Source organism: Lontra canadensis, unplaced genomic scaffold (genome assembly GCF_010015895.1).
Source record: "Lontra canadensis isolate GAN:19392208 unplaced genomic scaffold, GSC_riverotter_1.0 scaffold133, whole genome shotgun sequence".
Lineage (NCBI taxonomy): Eukaryota > Metazoa > Chordata > Mammalia > Carnivora > Mustelidae > Lontra > Lontra canadensis.
The window spans coordinates 3,915,888-3,936,033 of NW_022631127.1; the positions used below are offsets into that span (position 1 = coordinate 3,915,888).

At 51.2% G+C, this 20,146-nt stretch overlaps 1 protein-coding gene across 1 annotated transcript in view; it reads left to right on the forward strand.

Moving 5' to 3' along the window:
* LOC116858151 (sarcoplasmic/endoplasmic reticulum calcium ATPase 3-like) overlaps positions 1 to 19,449 on the forward strand; it is a 31,092-nt gene extending 11,643 nt beyond the window's left edge. The window contains 21 exon segments of the mRNA XM_032842774.1: positions 861 to 979; positions 1,153 to 1,291; positions 1,573 to 1,623; positions 1,626 to 1,652; positions 1,747 to 1,832; positions 3,326 to 3,790; positions 5,407 to 5,495; positions 5,666 to 5,768; positions 7,049 to 7,180; positions 7,568 to 7,693; positions 8,861 to 9,079; positions 9,196 to 9,531; positions 11,284 to 11,504; positions 12,417 to 12,619; positions 13,194 to 13,279; positions 13,665 to 13,667; positions 17,542 to 17,672; positions 18,142 to 18,221; positions 18,224 to 18,258; positions 18,744 to 18,861; positions 19,185 to 19,449. Of these exon segments, the coding sequence (XP_032698665.1) occupies positions 861 to 979; positions 1,153 to 1,291; positions 1,573 to 1,623; positions 1,626 to 1,652; positions 1,747 to 1,832; positions 3,326 to 3,790; positions 5,407 to 5,495; positions 5,666 to 5,768; positions 7,049 to 7,180; positions 7,568 to 7,693; positions 8,861 to 9,079; positions 9,196 to 9,531; positions 11,284 to 11,504; positions 12,417 to 12,619; positions 13,194 to 13,279; positions 13,665 to 13,667; positions 17,542 to 17,672; positions 18,142 to 18,221; positions 18,224 to 18,258; positions 18,744 to 18,861; positions 19,185 to 19,330 (2,915 nt within the window). The 3' untranslated portion in view covers positions 19,331 to 19,449.
* Positions 19,450 to 20,146: the final 697 nt, after the last annotated feature.

The following is a 20,146-nucleotide window of genomic DNA, read 5'->3' on the forward strand; positions in this document are numbered from 1 at the left end:
TCCTGGACCTTGCTGGACCATGGGGAGGTAGAAAAGTACTTGTCACTGATGGCTGAGCAGCAGAAATCCAAAGGTAATGCAGGGAAATGGCCACCCTGAGAGTGGATGCAGTTCCTGCTCTTGGCCCTGTGCCCAGCAGGGCCTGGGGAGACCTCATGTTGGTGACATGGAGTGCAGGGAAGCAGGGGCCCAGCCAGCTGTGTCTGGCCTTCCTGGCAACTGTTCTTGTGGAAACTGATGACTCTTACAGAGAAAAAAGCCTGTCGGTGCAGGTGCCTTATAACAGCTTAGCTAAAATTGTGTCAGCACCCCTCCACAGTTCGACGGACACCCTGAGACTTGTGGAAGGGAGTGAGAAGTACCCACTTGGGCCAAGAGGTGGGAACAGGACTTTAACCAGGTATTCTACCTCCAGGCCTGGGTTCTGGCTGGAGTTATGCCTCTCTGGCCGATGGACTTCAAAATGAGCCTGTAGCGGGAGCACCTGGGTTTGCTAACACACAGACTGCTGGGCCTCACCTCAAAGGTTCTAACACAGAAAGACTGGGATAGGCCCTGAGTATTGTGTTTTTAGCAAGTTCCCAGGGGATACTGTGGTTGCCAGTCTGGCATCAAACTTGGAAAACCACAACTAGGCAGAGAGACCTCCAGCTATACAACTGCCCCACATCCTGAAAGTTGGCTGGGTGGGGCGTGAATGGTGGCAGTCACTACCTACAGATAAACCAAGGCCTCAGTGCAGCCCTCTCCCAGACCAGGCCTCCCCAGGGCTATCTCTTCCAAGGCAGGAGGCAGCAGACCCAGGGTATAAAGGAAATAGAGAGCAGCCCCTGGGCCACAGAAGAGCCCCAGCTCACCAGCTCTGACTCCATGGGTCCTGGCCTGCTTCGAAGAGGGCAAAGAAACCACAACAGCTTTCGTGGAGCCCCTGGTCATCATGCTGATCCTTGTGGCCAATGCTATCGTGGGCATATGGCAGGTGGGAGGCACAGAGGTGGGCCTGGGCCTTCAGGTGTCCTGGCTGTTCCATGTGACCACCACTTGGTGTTAAGAGTCCTGCAGCTCCATCCCTGGCCCCAGGGGTATCATTCCAAGGGGTCAGCCTGCAAGGACCAGTGAGGGCAGACCACCTACCTGCCTCCTGTTCTATAGGAATGCAATGCTGAGAGTGCCATTGAGGCCTTGAAGGAGTATGAGCCTGAGATGGGCAAGGTGATCTGCTCAGACCGCAAAGGTGTGCAGAGGGTCCGCGCCTGGGACATCGTCCCTGGAGACATCGTAGAGGTGGCAGGTACACTGGGGGTGTCTTTCCATTATGTGATGCTGGCGAGCCCTTCCCTCTCTGTACTCCCATTTTTCTGGCTATATACACAGAGCAGGGAGCTGTGGGATCCTTCCAAAGCTCTTCAGCCAAAACCTTGTTGGACAGATCAGGACACTGTGAGCGTAGGAGCAGCGTCTATCTCAGGGATCACAGCCTAGGCCCCTACCTCTCACTCTTGGTTCCTGGCAGTCCTCCTGGCTCTGCAAAGGGGTGGTGCCCAAAGCCACACTCAGCCACTCTCTCCACAGTGGGAGACAAAGTACCCGCTGACCTCTGCCTTATCGAGATCAAGTCCACCACCTGAGAGTGGACCAGTCCATCCTGACAGGTGAGGCCCAGAGGCCAGGGCTGAGCAGGGCTGAGCAGGTCCAGGCATGGGGGTGTCTTCATGTAGGGTTTCCCATTTCTGATTCCATGACCAGGTGAATCCGTGTCTGTCACCAAGCACACAGATGCCATCCTAGATCCCAGAGCTGTGAACCAGGACAAGAAGAACATGCTCTTCTCTGTAAGTTCCTGGGATGGCTTGGGCCTTTGTCTGCACACTGATAGTAAAAACTTTAACATTCAATCAGTTAAAGCCCTACAAGAATGAACATAATCAATTATTGACAATATGTACAAATTTATAGTACTGGTAACAGCTTATGTTTACTCAAGGTTGTGTGCCTGCAACTGTTCTAAGCCCTTTATGTATATTTAGTCCTCACGGTGCTTTCAAAATAAGTATTCTTGTTATTTGTATTTTCCAGGTCACACAGCCAGTGAATGGTAGAGCTGGGATGTGAACTCAGACATTCTGACTCCAGAGCTTTTCCTCTTACCTGCTAGGCTTATCCTGCTTTAAGCTGGAGAGGGACAGAGCTAGCCTATAATCACCCAATGGAGATTCCTCTAGTGATAAGGGTTGCCAAAGTGGTGGAGTCCATTTCTCAGATGGGAAAACCAGCTCAGCGCTGGTGGGCATGATAGGCCTCTGGGGCCTCAGAGAGAGCACTGATGCTTACAAGCTGCCCAGAAACAGCCTGAAGCTGAACGCGGAAGCCACAAGGATGGGTCAGGCCATTTGGCCGTGGCCCAGGGCACCAAGTTATAAAGCTAGAAAACATCCCCAGAAGCAGACAGAAATGGAGAAAGCAACATTCGCCCAGAGTTCTTAAGGAGAATCCCCTGCTTAGATGTATGGAAGCCTTAGACAAGCTGCTTTGAAGTGGGGAGGGGACTCTACAAGGCAAGATCAAACATCAGCACCTGTCACTAGGCAGCTTTCTAAGGAAGACACTCTGGCTAACTGCAGATTATTTCCTTAGCTGAGGGGCCTGCAAGTGGGCGGAGGCATGGGGGAGCGGATGTTTCTTTGCTCAGGACAAAGGAAGAGAAGCTGAGGTTACGAGAGGTCCCTACCTTTTCTCCAGCCTCAGCACAGGGCACCTTTCTGAAGGGTACCACGTCATTAGCCTCCTCTGAGCAGCTCCTTTCTTGAACCATTTTATAGAAGAGGACACAGAAGCTCAAGGCTAAGTAGCCTTTTTACCGGGACTTAGGGATTTTACACGGGCCTTGGGAGTGGATGGACTTAAGCTCAGATTTTCTGGATTCTTCAAATATTTACAGATCATTTACCTAGGATCACAGTCAGCCTGGCACTCCCATGTGGCCACGTTGGCTTTTTACAAATCACATTTTTATAGGCTGGTATTGTGCTGTGCTAGTCGGTCACATAGTCTGTATTGGTCCAGTGCTTCGTGTGCCCGGTCTCTTGATAGGCACCGGGGATACAGTGCTGAACCAAGTCCTTGCCTTCTTGGAGCTAACACTGTCATGGAGATGACAGCCATGGCTTAGCACTAGATAGCTTCATAAGCCTGGGAGCATTGAGTGACATGGAGAAAAAACAAGCCAAGTAGGGGGATAGGAATGCTATGGTAGCCTGAAGAGGTCAAGGGGTCCCAGGCCCCTGCTGGGATGCTAAGCAGCCCTCCTTGTCTCTCCGTTGGCCAGGGCACCAACATTGCATCAGGGAAGGCCCTGGGCATGGCAGTGGCCACAGGCCTGCACACAGAGCTGGGGAAGATCAGGAGCCAGATGGTGGCAGTGGAGCCAGAGCAGACGCCACTGCAGCACAAGCTGGATGAGTTTGGGCGGCAACTATCCCATGCCATCTCTGTGACCTGTGTGTCTGTGTGGGTCATCAACATTGGCCACTTTGCCAACCCGGCCCGTGGTGGCTCCTGGCTCCGTGGCGCCATCTACTACTTCAAGATTGCCATGGCCCTGGTGGTGGCCGCCATCCCTGAAGGCCTCCCGGCTGTTATCACTACATGCCTGTCTCTGGGCACATGGCGTATGGCACACAAGAATGCCATTGTGCGGAGCCTGCCATCTGTGGAGACCCTGGGCTGCACCTCCATCATCTGCTCTTACAAGACAGGCACCCTCACCACCAACCAGATGTCTGTGTGCCAGGTGAGTGGCTGCAGCCAGCTTGGGGTCCCACTGGTGTTGCTGTGTGATACTCAGCAGGCTGAACTCCTTCTTGGGGCTTCTCCCAACTCCTTTTTGGCAGGGGATGGAGGAAAGAACCTGTGGGCTGCCCGCCAGGTGGGGAGAAGATCCAGTTTTTCATGGGGCAGAGCAGCAAGGTCTGGCCAGATGTGTATCACTAGGACCCAGATGTCACTGTACGGCCCTGGCAGGTCATTGTCTGTGAACCTCAGTTTCTTCATCTGAAGTTTGGGTATGCAAGCTTGGACAGACAACCATAAAGGATACTGCAGAGGGTTAACTACAGCCTTGGCATCTGAGCCAAGCTGGGCCTGGACCCAACCAAGTTCTGTCCCGCTCCTCCATCACTCCACAGTCGATGCCCGTCACCAGTCACCAGATATGCCAGCACCAGTGACCTGGGCAGGGCTGGGAAAGGAATTATTCATTTCCTGGCCTTCAATCCCAGATCCTGGGCTTGTTGCCTGTATGTTCCAGGCATTCTGGCTGAAACTCCAGTAGGCCTATGGGGCAGAGGAGTGGTGGGTAGTGGTGAATGCTGTGGGTTTCCCACCCCTCTTAGATGCCCAGTCATTCTTCTTCCACCTCTGCTCCCATGATCTGCCCACTGGGAAACTCAGACTCTGTATCCAAAACCTTGAAGCCCAAAACCTTGGGGAAGGGGAAGGAAGCCCTGCCACAGGGGAAGGGGCACAAGCAAGTTTTATATTCTGCATCCCCTGACCTGTAAAATCTCTAGGAGGACTTCATTGGAACAGAGTGTTCCTTCAGTGAAATAAAGGTTTGAAAAACATACTACAGGGAAGTTGTAGAGGCATTACTTGCTGGGAGGGGGCCGAAGAAACTTGACTTCTCAGGAGGTATGCTGGCTGGAGGGCTTCTCTCCAGTCCCCTCAGGAGTAGGGAGGGGAGCACGAAAGAAGGGGCATTTGTTGAGCACCTACTGTGTGCTGAGCTGGCCATTGACTTGGAAATGTACACCAAGGCAATTTCTAGGAAACAAGAATTATCTCCTTGGTAAAGCTGGCTTCCAAGCAAGAAAATGGGCCACCCTGGGAGGGGTAAAGCCCTGACACTGAGGTGCACAGGTAGGGGCTGGGTGACCCAGCAGGTCCTGTAGGCAAGAGCTCGCTGTCTGAGAACACCTTTGGGCAAGAGTCTCTGTCTCAGAGCAGTATGTGGGTTTCCACCCTTAGAGGCCAGGAACTCATCCTTTCAAGGGGAAAAGAGGGACAGCTGTACTCAGATCCCACTCTCTTCTCTGTTACCAGTGGAGAAACTAAAGCTCAGATGCTCAGCCAGGAGTCACATAACAAAATGGGCAAGGATCCAGGCTTCCTACCCCATGTGAGGGCTCCATCCAGGACACTGAAGAATCTGCCATATACCCCTCAGGGGTCCAGAGCAGAGGTCCTGCCTTGGCCTGAACCCGACTCTTCCAGACCTTGGCAGGAGGGAAGGCCAACAGCTTCTTTAGGGGCCCAGAGGATCCCACCTTGGGTCAGGCTTTATTCAGAGTGGCCACCCAAAGAGGAGAGAGGTGAGGGCTTGCCTAAGCATGCCTCTGTGCTCCCCAGATGTTTGTGGTAGCTGAGGCCGAAGCAGGCTCCTGCCATTTGCATGAGTTCACCATCTCAGGCACCACTTATGCCCTGGAAGGTGAAGTGTGAGTGCTGGGCAAGGGGTTGCAGGTGGGCAGGGTTCCCCAGTGACCTGGGCTACACCAGAGAGCTCAGAGAGCTGTGAGTGGGCAAGACTTCCTGGGGTGGGACCAAGTGGCCATGCACCTCCCAGGGATGGGGACAAATGCCCTTGTACCAAGACCCAGCCCCACAGGAGACAGGAGGAGTGGCTCGTGTGCTGTGGGCAATTTGATGGGCTGGTGGAGCTGGGGATAATATGTGCCCTGTGCAATGACTCAGCGCTGGATTACAATGAGGTGGGACCCAGCTCTCTTCTGTGACCTCACTAGTGTCCAGGTGCCCAGGACAGACCGTTCTCCCAGAGTCTCAAAACTCCCAGGATTGGCAGGCCCTGCCCCTTTGGAGTGCCACACCCCAGGAACACTGCCACCCCTGAACACCCCCACTGCCCCTCCTTTTGCACACTGGCTTTGAAGCTGTTCCCTAGGGCTCTTGGGCTGTGGAAGACTAATGTAAGGGACTGTAGTGCCAGGGTGTCTAGAGGAAGAGATTTGGGAAATAGGACTAGAGAGGGTGTTTAAAGTAGAAGACACAGCCCAGGAAAGTCCCACAAGTCATAACCTGATGTGATGCAGGCAGTGAATGCCCTTACCTGCTGCTGGAGCAATGGAATGGAACATGCATGAAGATACTCCTGCCTGAGGAAAGGACTTGACCAGACCAAATCACGTTCCATAATAAGCTGAAAGCAGTAGACAGCCACCAAGTGGTTTTGAGCAGGGAAGTGATATGGTCAGAACTGCATTAACAAAAGATCACCTGAGCTTCTGTGTGGAGGATGGAACAGATGGAGCAAGACTGGATTCAGGAGCCCCTGTGTGGTCCTCCAGGTCAGAGAGTTGTTAGCTAGGGCTTCAGGGAAAGGGAAGAAGGCTTGGGTTAGAGATTTAGGATGGGACTTGGTGACTAGCTAGGTGAAAGAGAGAGAGGGTACCTCCTGGTTGCTGTCCAGGCTGGGACAGTCACTGGAGTGGCAAATATAGGGAGAAGGGGAGGTGACTTGAGTGTCACTAAGGAACCAAGTCCAACAGGCAGCAGTTAGATATGTGGGCTTGGAGTTCAAGGGAAATGTCACTGCCAGGCTGGGCACTGGAAGTCAAGCACATGAAAAGTGGGGAAGCAGGGGGTATATGAGGCCTCAGGGAGAAAAGGTGGGGGAGAAGGAGCAGGGCCTGGACAGCAGAGTCTAGAAAGAGGAATGTGGGGAATCTGGGGAAGGAGGCTGAGAAGGATCCTGCGGAGAGAGAGATGGATGGCAGGAAGGATCCATGTTTACTGATGCCTGGGTGGGCAGGGGGGCAGCATGGTCAGAAGGGAAGGAAAGTCTCAGTGTCAGACACTACCCAGACCCCATGTCAGCTGGACTGGGAAGGGCCCCACTGGCTTGGTGCAAAGGAGGTTAGAGGTAACTGTGGTAAAGGGAGCTTTAGGGGTCAGGGAGTGAGTGGGAGGTAAGGCTTGGGGGTCCCCTGGAGGAGACCCTCTTATTCACACCCTGTATTCTGGGCCCCACCAGGCTAAGGAAATGTATGAGAAGGTGGGAGAGGCCACAGAGATGCCTCTGACTTGCCTGGTGGAGAAAATGAATGTGTTTGACACCAACCTATAGGCCCTATTGCTGGTGGAGCGAGCCAGCGCCTGCAATGGGGTGAGCAGAGTGAGGGCCCCAGCCGCAGGCCTTGTAGCTGGGCTTCTGGGCATCTAGAGAAGGAAGAGAAAAGGACAAGGTCTTGAGAGGTCTCTGGGAGGAGGACGGACCTCAGACCCTAATAAGACTTGGCTAGAGAGAAAAGAAAGGAAAAGACTGAGTGTGGACAAGGACCCAGAGTTGGGAAGTGCACAGCATGGTCAGGAAGTGACAACCTTGTGGCATTTCTTAGGCTGAAGAGGGAGATGGGGGCTCAAATGTCAGGATGAGAGAAGGGATAGACACCATCCCACAGGGAACAAGAGGCTCTTTTCCAGGCAGCTGGAAAGAAAGCAGTTAGGGCTCCTGGCTCTGCCCCTCACATCCTGACCCTTCTGACCCCTATAGGTCATCAAGCAGCTGATACGGAAGGAGTTTACTTTGGAGTTCTCCTGAGACAGAAAGTCCATGTCCGTATACTGCATACCTACTAGCCCTGGCCTGGCGGCCCAGGGCAACAAGATGTTTGTGAAGGTAGGACCTGCCTAACTGGCCTGGAACTTCTGTGCATGAGGAGTCCCTGGGAGATCTGATCTTCAATCCTCTGACGAGATAGTGACTACAATTATGGGGGACAGAGGGAGGTGTGAGGCCCATTGTCAAAGCAGTGAATCTGGAACAAGGGTGGTCAGCCCGCCATGGGGAACTGGGGACAGGATCCAGTCTTGGTGGAGATAAAGCCAGAGCCAGGCACCAAGGCCTGCAGCTCACCATGGTCCCAGCTCTAGACTGAGAAGCATTGCCTTGTCACATGACTTTGGGGTCTCCTATGCTCCTCCATGGGCCTCAGTCTCCCCATCTGAATGGCAAGGTTAAGCTGGAAGGTCTCAGAAGGCTTTTACCTCTGAATGGGGTATTGAGGTAGTTGGTGTCCATCTTTGGTGCTACATGTTCTGGAAACTGAATCCTAGGGAGGGAAGTTTCTCATCTAGACTTCTGCCCATCGCAGGGCCTCTCACTGCTTTTCAACCTGAAGTAGGAATGACAGCCCTAACTTCACAATGAAATGGAGGTTCTAACCCCTTTTGAAATGAAAAGTCTTCTGTATTGGGATCTCAGGCCACTTTGAAAACTTAGCATTTGGGGTGCCCTTTGGAGGAGAGGGAGGAGGCATTTATGGAGGGTTCAGAAGCTATTCCCAAGGTGAGAATAGGAGCAAGACCCCAAGGTGAGACTCCAAGGCTGTTGAGGAACCTGTCACCCCAAGAATACCTTCCCAGAGCCACACCTTCAGCATGGCTCTATTTCTGGTCCCCAGGCAGGGCTCAGCCTGCCTCCCATTGCTGAGACCCTTACAGAATTGGGATCCCAGCAGTACTGGATTGGCAGTGTGGCAGTGCCTGTAGGAGGGCTGCCAGTTCTATCCCCACCTCTCCAAATGCTGCAGCAGACCTTCTCAGCCTTGAGTTGGTAGGGGGAGGGTGCCATCCAATGGTCAGCCACAACCCCCATTCCTTTTGGGTTTCCTCACAGTGAGGTCCCCTTGGTTCTCATTCTGAAATGGAATCTGGTCCTTATCTCACTTTGTGTCCTCTTGGATGGCCTTTTCCCATTCCTAGGCCTCAACTTCCTCAGTTGGGCAAGAGGGGAAGGAAGGGGTCCTGACTGACAGAGTTGCCTCTCCCCTCCCCCATGATACAGGGGGCTCCTGAGAGTGTGATTGAGTGCTGCAGCTCAGTCCGAGTGGGAAGCCACATGGTACCTCTGAATGCCACCTCCAGGGAGCAAATCCTGGCCAAGATTCGGGACTGGGGCTCAGGCTCAGACACATTGCACTGCCTGGCGCTGGCCATTCGGGATGTACCCCCATGGAAGGAGGATATGCAGCTGGATGACTGCAGCAAGTTTGTGCAGTACAAGGTGGGTGGCAAGGCAGAGCCCCTGGGCTGGGAGCTGTGTGTCTCCCTGCAAAGGCTGGGTAGGTAGAAGGTTGAGCATGGGCCCAGACTCCACTTGCATATGCTCCCTCCCTACAGATGGACCTGACTTTTGTGGGCTGTGTGGGCATTCTGAACCCGCCAAGGCCTGAGGTGGCTGCTTGCATTGCACGCTGCCACCAAGCTGGTATCCGTGTGGTCATGATCACAGGGGACAACAAAGGCACAGCTGTGGCCATCTGCCGCCGGCTTGGCATCTTCGGGGACACAGAGGATGTGGTAGGGAAGGTCTACACAGGTCGTGAGTTCAATGACCTCAGCCCTGAGCAGCAGTGCCATGCCTGTCGCACAGCATGCTGTTTTGCCCGTGTAGAACCCGTGCACAAATCCCGGATCATAGAGAACCTACAGTCCTTTAATGAGATCACTGCCATGGTGAGGCCACAAGATGGGAGCCTAGTGGAGGTGGGGAGGTGTGGAGGGAACACTGGCCATGGAGCTTAGCAAGAGCAACCAATACAACCTCTGCCTCTGATTCATTCTTATTTTTTCAAACATTTTATTACAAAAAAATTTCAAACACAGAGAGAAATGAAAATAGTTTTATAGTGAACACCTGTAATATCTATGATCTAGATTCTACAAGTAACGTTCTATTTGCTTTGCAAATACCTATCCATCTATCCAACCTTAATCCATCTTTTCTTAAATAAATTTCAAAGTAAGTTGCAGACGTCAGTACACTTCACCCTCACACAATTTAGAATGCATGCTCTAGAGAGGAGCATTTTTTTGTGGTTCTATTTTTTTTCCTTTTTGAGGCAAAACTTACATGCAATAAAATGCACAATCTTGAACATATCATTCATTTGATGTGTTTTGATAAGTGCAGACACCCCTTTGCATGTCATCCAAACCCTTATCAAGATGAGGAACATTACTACGGACACAAGAAGTTCCCTCATGTACCTTCCCCATCGGGCTCCCCTCTCACAACAGGCCATTTTTTCATCATAAATTGCCTGTCCTTGATTTTCATATGAATGGGATCATATAGTATGCACTCTTGTGTCTGGCTTTTTTCTTCTGAAATTTATCCATGTTTTTTGGGTATCAGTAGATGACTGCTTTTTTTTTTTTTATCATTAGTAGCATTCCACCATGTAAATATAACCACAATTTATCCATTCACCTTTGGATGGACCTTTCGTTTGGGCTCAGTTTTTGTCTCATTCTTGATTACAGACCTATTCGCAACACTGTCCTGATTCTTGACCCCAGTCTCACTCCTGACCTGGCCTCTGTTGATGTTCACCCCCACTCCTTCATCTTGACTTTAATGTTAACCTGTGACCCAGTCTTGACCTTGACACTGAGTTGGTCATCAATCTTGACTACAGTTGTAACCTGGTTCTTGACTTTATTTTTGACCTTCATGTTGACTTGGTTCCTGACCTTGAACTTGACCATCTTAATCTGATTTTTACTTTGAGCTCAACCCTGTCATGGGCTGCAGTCTTGAACTGCACCCTGACCTGATCCTTGACATTGATCTTGACCCCTAACCCAATATTTTATGTAGACCTCAACTTTAAATGGCCTCTAATCTTGACCTTGATTGCATCTCCAACCTTGACTGTGACATCACTCCTGGTGTGGACCATAACCTTGATTTGGCATCCAATTTTGACTTGACCTTTACCTTAGTCTAATTTTTAGTTTTGAACCTGAGTCCATTGTTGACCTTGACCTTGACCTTGGCTCCAAAATTTACCTTAGCTATCACGCCTACCTGGTCCTTTACATGAGCCACAGCCTAGACCTCATCCTTGACTTAACCTTAATTTTGTCCTTGACCTCAATTTCATCTTCTGTACCACATCCAACCTGAATTTCATCTCCACCATCATCAGAGATCTACCTTATTTCCCAAATCCACCTCACCAGGAAGATGAGAACATTCAAACTGATCTCCTCTTCAAAATTGTGCTGGTCTGCAACCCTTGCCTTCCCTTAAGCCTCATCCCCAGCCCAATCTCTAAGTTCATTTTCAACCTCACCATTTTTCTATTCAGCTGTCTGCTTCCTTGGGGACATCTCCTGGGTTTGGGGATAGGCTTAGTTGAGGGAGGTCAAGGAAGGAGAGTGAAGTTCCTTAGGCATGATCCTACCTAACTTGGCCCCTAGACTGGAGACGGGGTGAATGATGCCCCAGCTCTGAAGAAAGCAGAGATTGGTATTGCCATGGGCTCTGGCACAGCTGTGGCCAAGTCAGCAGCCGAGATGGTGCTATCAGATGACAACTTTGCCTCCATCGTGGCTGCAGTGGAGGAGGGCCGGGACATCTACAACAACATGAAGCAATTCATTCGCTACCTCATCTCCTCCAATGTAGGCGAGGTTGTCTGGTGAGGCCCTGTATTTCCTCTTCCCAGCCCTCTGGACCAGCTCTAGGTCACCAAGGGAAATGCCTGATCCTGGGATGGGGCTATAGGGATTGAGGGACACATATCCTGCTCTGGCTGGGGCCTTCTAGGATCTCACATCAAAGAGGGCAGGGGCAGGAGCTCCTCATCATTCCTCCAGAGGCCTTGGTGTATGTACTCCAGCCCCCAAGGAGGTGCCTAAAAAGTCCCCTATCATCCCTATAGCCATAATTCCTACATTCAGAGTTGGCAAGATGTGAGAACTTGCTGCTTTTCAGGGAGGTAATGTGTTTACATGTGTACATGAATGTGTGCACACAGCTGAGTGTGAGCATGATGTGTGTGTACCCAAGTAAAAGTGTGTGTACGCATGTGCATGTGTGCTTTTGTGAATCTTTGGGCATACGTATAAGCACAGAGGATTTGTGCCAGTATATAACTTGTACATTCTTGGGTTCATATGTGAGAGATGTCTATGGGGAATGGTGAGCACATGTTTGCCTGTACACATGTGAATTCTGCCATCTCTACATATCCAGATAAGCATCTAGGTACTTGTGTTTGTGTGATTGTGTAGCCTGTGCTAAGTTTTGCTCCTGTCTGAAAAAAAAACCCTGTGTATGTACTTAGGCATGTATTGTCCACATGCATACATGCCCTAAAGGAGTTATGGCCTAAAGAGGAGAGACCTAAAGAGCAGATTTGTCCAGGCTCCAGACCTGAGATTGGGAGCAGGAGTGACTGAGTGTGTGGCAGGACCATGCACACACATCAGAACTAGCAAAGTGAGTTGGGGTTCCTGTGGAGACAGTAGGTGAGCTTCCCAGCCTGGGGTATGAGTAGGAGCAGGACCTTCCAGTTGCTGGGGACTAGAGCCTATGACTCTGGTTCCAGCATCTTCCTCACGGCAATTTTGGGCCTCCCGGAAGCCCTGATCCCTGTGCAGCTGCTCTGGGTGAACCTGGTGACAGATGTTCTACCTGCCACAGCCCTGGGCTTCAACCCACTAGACCTGGGCATCATGGAGAAGCTGCCAAGAAACCCTCATGAGGCCCTCATCAGTGGCTGGCTCTTTTTTTGATATCTGGCTATTGGAGGTGAGTGGGGCCCTCAGTGGAGTTTCTTGAGAGTTTCTATCATTTAGGCTTGCAAAGTACAGATAGTATGACTGAGCCTGTCTTATGCCAAAAGAAATTGTGGACTCATCCAATGGGAAAGACTAGTGCATGCCTCAGGTATGGCTGGATCCAGGCCTCAGTATTGTTGGCACATTTTGGCTCTGCCTCAACTCCATGCTTAGTCAGGTGCCCCTTGGAGTGGAAGGATGGCTGCTGCAGGTGTAGCCCTCATGTTTACTCCATTATAACCCAAATTCAACAGAAGAGAGAGCTATCCCTCAGTAATATGATAAAAGTCTCAGGCCCATTCTTGGCCCACATTGGGTCACGTGCTTATCTCCTAGCTAATCACCATGGCCTGGGGTGTGGCAGATGCTGATTGCCAATCAGGGCGCACCATTGTTACTAGGGTCAGGTGCTTGCAAACCACGGGGTTCAGAGAGGGAGAAGGTGGTTCCCTGACAGAAGTTCAGGTGATTATTAGGAAAGGGAAATGGTTGCCAGAAAACCACAGCTAGCCACTATAGCCAGTTTCCTCCTGTCCTCCTTGCAGTATACGTGGGCCTGGCCATGGTGGCTGCCGCCACCTGGTGGTTCCTTTATGATGCCGAGGGACCTAACGTCACCTTCTATCAACTGGTAAGCAAGGACGGCCAGGGACCATGTTGGGATTATTTTTGAGGTAGAACTCACAGCCTAAGTAGTTGTTGGAGTTCCAGAGGAAAGGGATCTGTAACCCCATGGTTGGCCTTGGCTGTGCCTCCCTACCCCCATACACATACATACACATCCACCATCTAAGGAGCTGATCTCAGAAGCCACTGGAAACTACTAGAGATAACAACCGAGCTCCTGAGCCAGAGAAGTGGTTACTCCTTCTCCCATTCATTTGGTTAGGGGGCTAGCAAGGGGCATAACTGTGCAGAAGTATCTTACCTTTATCAGGGAACCCCTGATAAATTGAGGGCTGTAAATAATTGAGGGCTCAGAAATATGAACCCCTGAAATGTAAAACTTCAGGCAGAGGGTCGAAGAAAGAGGACTGAGAGTGGAAGGAAGGAATCTGCCAGGCTCCTCCTCCACCTCTGTAACAACACACTTCTCGAGAAAGGGATCCGCTGACCTCTTCAAGTCACCTGGTTAGCTTGTGCCCACAACAGAGCTAGCTTAGCTCAGCATAGCTCTAGAAGCAAGCAAGGAGACCCCTCAGCATCTGTCTGTCAGTCTGTCCCTCTGTCTGGGCATTTCTTTTTTTATTTTTAAAGATTTATTTATTTATTTGAGAGAGAGAGAATAAACATGGGGTAGAGAGGAAGAAGGGAAGGGAAAAAGAATCCAAGCAGACTCCATGCTGAGTACAGAGCCCAATGCGGGGGTCGATCTCACAATGCTGAGATCACAACCTGAGCCAAAACCAAGTTGGGCACTTAACTGACTGTGCCACCTGGGCACCACTGCCTGGGCATCTCCTTTACCTCAAAGAATGTTTGCACCAAATCTAGCAAAGCCAGTTGTGAATTTTTCATTTAAAGTTGAGAGCTGCAGGGATTTAGGATCTTCTTCCTCTGAGTGTACCTGTCTTTGTTACCTTCTTGTAGATAGAAGAGCACAAGGGGGGTACATGACCCTTTGCCATGTCACTGGCTGTCATCCCTGGGAGGCTCTGTGATTTCAGGCATTATTGCAGTATTCACATCTAGGTACAGTTAGCTCAGGGACACTTTCCTGGTACCCACTAGCCCTCAAGCATGTGGGCTCTCCGTCCTGGCAGCAGTGCAGAGCACAGGCCCACACGCTCATCCCAAAGGGTGATGCCCCCCCAGCCCTTGGCAGAAAGACAACTCAGGCCAGCCTCAGGCACCCTCTGCTCATTTAGCTCCTACGGGAGCAGCAAGGTATGGAACAATGGTGTGCTGACCATCCTGTCTCTGCCTTCTTCCGACACTCTCTCTATTACCCTCCTTTATCAATAGATCTCAAATGTCCCAGGACAGCCCACCCACACCCTGATCCTTCTTCTGAGCCTAGTCCCATATATACAGCTGGGTATCTCCTCTGGGATGTCCTATAGGCCCATTGCACTTAACAAAATCAAATCTATCACCTTTCCCCAAATAATCCCTTTCCTTAACCCCCATCTCTGTTCTACTGCTGACCTGGTCACCATGCCAGACAGCTGGAGGTCATACCCCACACCCACTACTCATTAGTCCCCAGTCCCATTGGTGCCACCTTACCAACTGTCTTCAGGTTATTCCATTTCTCATTTATCTGTCTGGCCAAGAAATGGCTAGTAAGCATCGACTGGATGCCAGTCACCAAGCAGACCAAGGCCCTGCAAAGACCTGGGAAGAGCATGGAAGTGGCAGTCACATTTTAAGGTTAAAAGCTACAGCCAGGGACCTGGGTGGCTCAGCTGGTTAAGCGACTGCCTTTGGCTCAGGTCATGATCCTGGGGTCCTGGGATCGAGTCCCACATTGGGCTCCCCCTGTTCTGTGGGGAGCCTGCTTCTCCCTTTCCTTTCGGCCTAGTATTCCCCATCTTGTGCACGCTCTCTCTGTATCAAATAAATAAATAAATAAATGTAATAAAGAAGTAAAATTTTTTTTTATTAAAGATTTTATTTATTTATTTGACAGACAGAGATCACAAGTAGGCAGAGAGGAAGGCAGAGAGAGAGGAGGAAGCAGGCTTCCCGCTGAGCAGAGAGCCCGATGCAGGACTCGATCCCAGGACCCCGGGATCACGACCCGAGCCGAAGGCAGAGGCCTCAACCCGCTGAGCCACCCAGGCGCCCTAAGAAGTAAAATTTTTAAAAAGAAAACAAAAGAAAAGCTTCAGCCAAAAATATACAGGTGGCTGTGGGACTGGTCAATGGTTAGACCTCAGGTAGAACTTTCAGCTTCGGTTGTTGGAGTTTCAGCAGAGTTGCCTAGAACCGCCCTTGGTTCCTGAAGGAAGCTGTCAAAAGGCAGCAGAGTGGTTAAGAGCACAGAGCATGGAGCCTAGCTCTGCTGCACACTGGCTGTGTAACTTTGGACAGTCTATTTAATGTCTCAGTTAGTTTCCTCATCTATAAAATGGGTAATAATGGTTCCCGCCTCAGCCTCATAAGGCTATCAGGAGGATGAATGGAGTGATTTCTTGTAAAGTGCTTAGACCAACATTTGGCATGTAGTAAGAGTTGTGTAAGTATTAATTATATTAATGAAACACAGAGAAACCCATGTAGGATAAGGTAAATAGGAAATAGCCAGGGAAGCAAAGAGAAGGAGTAGGCAGAACAGTGGCGTCACCCAGAGAAAACAAGCCCCCACCCCAAAAGGCTCACAATGAACCTATGAGACCAAAGTTCTAGCCCTGAGTACCTTCTAATAAACAATTCAAGAGGCCACACCATGACTCATGACCAGGGGCACAATGCTCAAAAACCCAGAAGGTCTGAATGGGCAGGGCGTTTCTCTATAGCAACATCTCGATATGATCCTGTTTGTCTTTTTTTCGCCCTGCACATGCATAAGGCTCCAGGCTTGCACAGGCTCAAGTGGGAGGTGTGTACAACTGCATTCGTATGCACATGTCTGCGTAGGCCATTAAGATCTGGGAAAGTGGGGCCTGACCAGAGTGGTACAATAAGAAGTGGCCCTTGGTCCTCCTGTTCTCTGGGTGGAATCAAATTTCAGGACATTTTCTTTGCTCTATGATCAGTGCCAAATAAAAACATGCACTTGTTCCAAATACTGGAGCTTGATTTTGGAGAAACTCTCCCTGTTGATTTAAATGAGACAAGAATCTCCATCTCTTTGTTAAAATAAGAAATCTAACCAAGCCATAGTCTTTTAGAAATTTTCATCCTGCATGAGAGAGAAGAGGAAAGTCCTAGTGGCCCCTTCTGGCTGACAGTCACCTTGCCCATATTTATGGAGTGTGGGAAAATGGATCTATTTACTGGACAGGAGCTCAGACAGCCTGTCATCATATAGATTTCTCTATGAGGGTGGATCCAGTTTTTAAACCTTTAGCTGAAAAGATCTCTGTGTTCAGATGATAGTCCAGAGAACAAATTTATGTTATTGGAAGAAGGAAGCTGTTTAACTGTTACAAACATTCACACTCATCCCAGTATTGTGGAAGAAAACAGAGTAGTTCTCATGCATGTCCTCAGCTCAGCATCTTATCACAGCAGAATCTGTAAGTGAAGTCTATGAACAGGAAGAACACTGTCCCCTGGGACTGCAGCGGCAGTGGCCACATCCTCTATAGAGCCCTGAGATCTTCTTCTTGATTATGAAGAAGCCATGAAGTAAGCCTGCACCTAGCAATTCATTAATCCACATTGTAAGCAAAAGGCGAGTCTGGTAGAGCTCAATTTCAGTGGCAGAAATGGAGGGAGATACAAATGGAATCTTATTTAATAGCAGTGATTAGGGTACATGCAGCCTTTTCTACCCACCAAAGGTGAATTCTATTCAAGCAATTTGGCTGATTGGCTTTCATGTACATTTACTTATTCCATGGCCCCAGTAAGTCACCACCCCCACTCCTTCACCTCCAATATTCCAGGCACCTTCAGGGTAGAGCCCCCATATCCTCCTCCCTCTCAGCCCGGGGCCCTCTTCTGTCCTCCCCATCCTAATGCTAGCTGCTCTACCTCTGTCCCTCCATACCCCTGCCCCACAATGGCCTGCCTTTCTCTCCAGCACCATGTAGCCCCTCCTTGGGCCCCATCCTTGTGCCCCTCCTTGGGCCCACCGCATGGCAGCACTTTGCCCAGTGGTTGTATTATGTTCTCAGATGGGGGTTGAAGATGGAACCAGGCTTCCCTCTTCCCACACACTGGCACCTCCCCTGATCACTGTTTTCCCTAACCCCACCCCACCCCACCTTGGTGCCCTCGGAGGAACTTCTGAAGTGCTCCAAGGACAACCCGCTCTTTGCTGACATTGACTGCGAGGTCTTCGAGTCACGCTTTCCCACAACCATGGCCTTGTCTGTGCTGGTGACCACTGAAATGTGCAACTCCCTCAACAGGTGGGCTAGGTAGAGGGACCTGGAGCTGGGGTTGAGAGAGGGGGAGTGAGGCCTAAGTTGGGGGACTGAGGGTCAGTTAGGGCCCAGGCCTGAGGATCAGGGGGGTCGGGATTAGGGCCTAAGTCAGAGGGTCCCAGAGTGGCTTTTGAGAGTAAGTGAGGTCAGAATTGAGATCTAGGGAACAAAGAGGGCCATGATCAGGGCCTGAATAAATAGAGGGGCCAAGATTGGGTCTGAGGGACAGAGAAAGGACATCCAAGCCCTAGGACAGGCCACTGGGGGCTGAGCAAATAACTGTGACCCACCCCTTCTGGCTACACCGGCCTCCCAGAAGTGCTCCAACCTATAGGCCCAATTAGGGTAATGCTGAAGCCCAGGTCACCCCCACGCCTCCACATGGGTGGATGGCTGCCCACATCAGGGCATGCTCACATCTGGGCCTGCAGTGAGCACCCTGTGCCCTTGGCAGTGTCTCAGAGAACCAGTCGCTACTGCGGATGCCACCCTGGCTGAACCCTTGGCTGCTGGCTGCTGTGGCCATGTCCATTGCCCTCACTTCCTCATCCTACTGGTGCCACTCCTGCCCGTGAGTTTCCACCCTGCCCCAATCCTCTTCTGTGACAGGGTCCAAACCCTCCTGCAACAGCCTGGCCCTGGGTTGGTCACTGGGCCTCTCTGGGCCCTTTTGCATGGAGGAATGGGAGTGGAGAGATCTTAAGATGCTTGGTACAGACAGCTTGTGCCTTTGGGACCCTCAGATTTGGGGAACTAAAGAGGCAGGGATAAGACCTCTTGCTATGGGGACTGTCCTGAGGCTAGGGTGGGAGGAGACTATGTTCTCCCCAGCGCAGAATCCCACCCACTTATCAGGCAGGACCAGGAAGATTTGGTAATTGGGTGGAGGTGGGGAGGGCAGGCACTTCTGGTAGAGGAACCAGGGTAGACAAAGACCTGGAGGTGGGACCTCAAGGAGCGTCTTGAAATTGCTCATGAGGAGTCCATTGTAGCCCAAGTGTATGAAGCAGATAGATTGTGGGGGCATACCTTTAACCACAACTCCCCCTGCCGCAGCTTATTTTCCAGGTGACCCCACTGAGCAGGCGCCAGTGGGTGGTGGTGCTCCAGATATCTCTGCCTGTCATCCTGCTTGATGAAGCCCTCAAGTACCTGTCTCAGAACAACATGGATGGTGAGTGGGAATCTCCAGAACCTCCCCACCCTGTTTACCTCCAGCCTGCTTCCCTGCCCCCCTCCCTGCCTGCCTCCGCTCCCAGGATGCAGCCTCCCTGTCTGTCCAGGAAAAGAAGTATTCTTGGATCAGCAAGTGGAGGACAAGGAGGGGCTCTGCTCTGGTGACTAGGGCCTGTGGTATCAGCAGGGTCTTATGCTATAGGGGCCAAGAGCACTGCTCAGAGCCCTGCTCCCTCGTTCTCCTCACTCACCACCAACACTGCATGACCAGGCCCCCTGTACCCTCCTTTGGGCCTTGGCCTCTAGCTCCTCTAAACCCAGCCTGTCTTTAAGCAGGCATTCTCAGGACAGTCTCCCGGGCATGGAGTGGGCAGCTACTGACTACCTCTGGGACCCCAGACCACACTGGATTGGCCTCTTTGGTGTCACCTCATAGGAGGGTAGAAGAGGGGGTTCTCTGTTTCTGAGCTCACAGCTCTGGGTCTACCTTAATCTGGTACTGGAGGGAAAATGGCAGAGTCAGGGTTGGGGGCAGTGTTGCAGGGGAGGCTGGGGACCCCTGCTGGCAGAGGAGCCTCAGAGAGTAGGTGATTCTGAACCTCCTGAGGGTGAGGGAGCCAGGATCTTCTCACTGTCAGAGCTTCTTAGAGTGAGAAGCAGGGGCAAAAAAAAAAAAAAAAACCTCCCTGTTCCTGGGAGTGTGAGCCAAGGCAGTAGCCCCCAGGCCAGGCTGCTGCGGAGGGTCTGGATTAGGCCCAGCAATGGCCAAGGCCTGCCCTGGAGCAGCTGGGTCCTTGAGGGCCATCTCTGGCAGAGATGTGTCCCAGCTTCAGGAGGGAGCCTGAATTGGAGGGTCTATAAATAGATCACGTGCTTGTCATTCTATAGGGGCCAGGGCAATTAATCGGCTCCTATCTTCCACGCTGGCCAGTGCTCCTGGGTGCTGCAAACATTTTATCTTATTAAAGAGGCCAAAACAAGTCAGCCTCCTCTCTCTGGGGAAGCTGGCCCACCGCTGGCCCATAGCAAACACACACAGAGGAGCTTACCTGAGGGTAGAAGTAGGTACTCAGCCAATGCAAGACATTGTTAGAGCACATGGGTGAGGAAGCAGGAAGCAAGGCAAGGCATTTTGCCCCCTGTGTGGTTCTTTCTGACCCACTCACTGTGGATACTCCTAGGGAGCTAAAGAAGGTGAAATAGGTCAATCACCTAAAACTCCATCCTCGGAGCCCAGGGCCTCCACATTTCTGGCTGAATCACAGAGGTGGTCTACCAGGAAA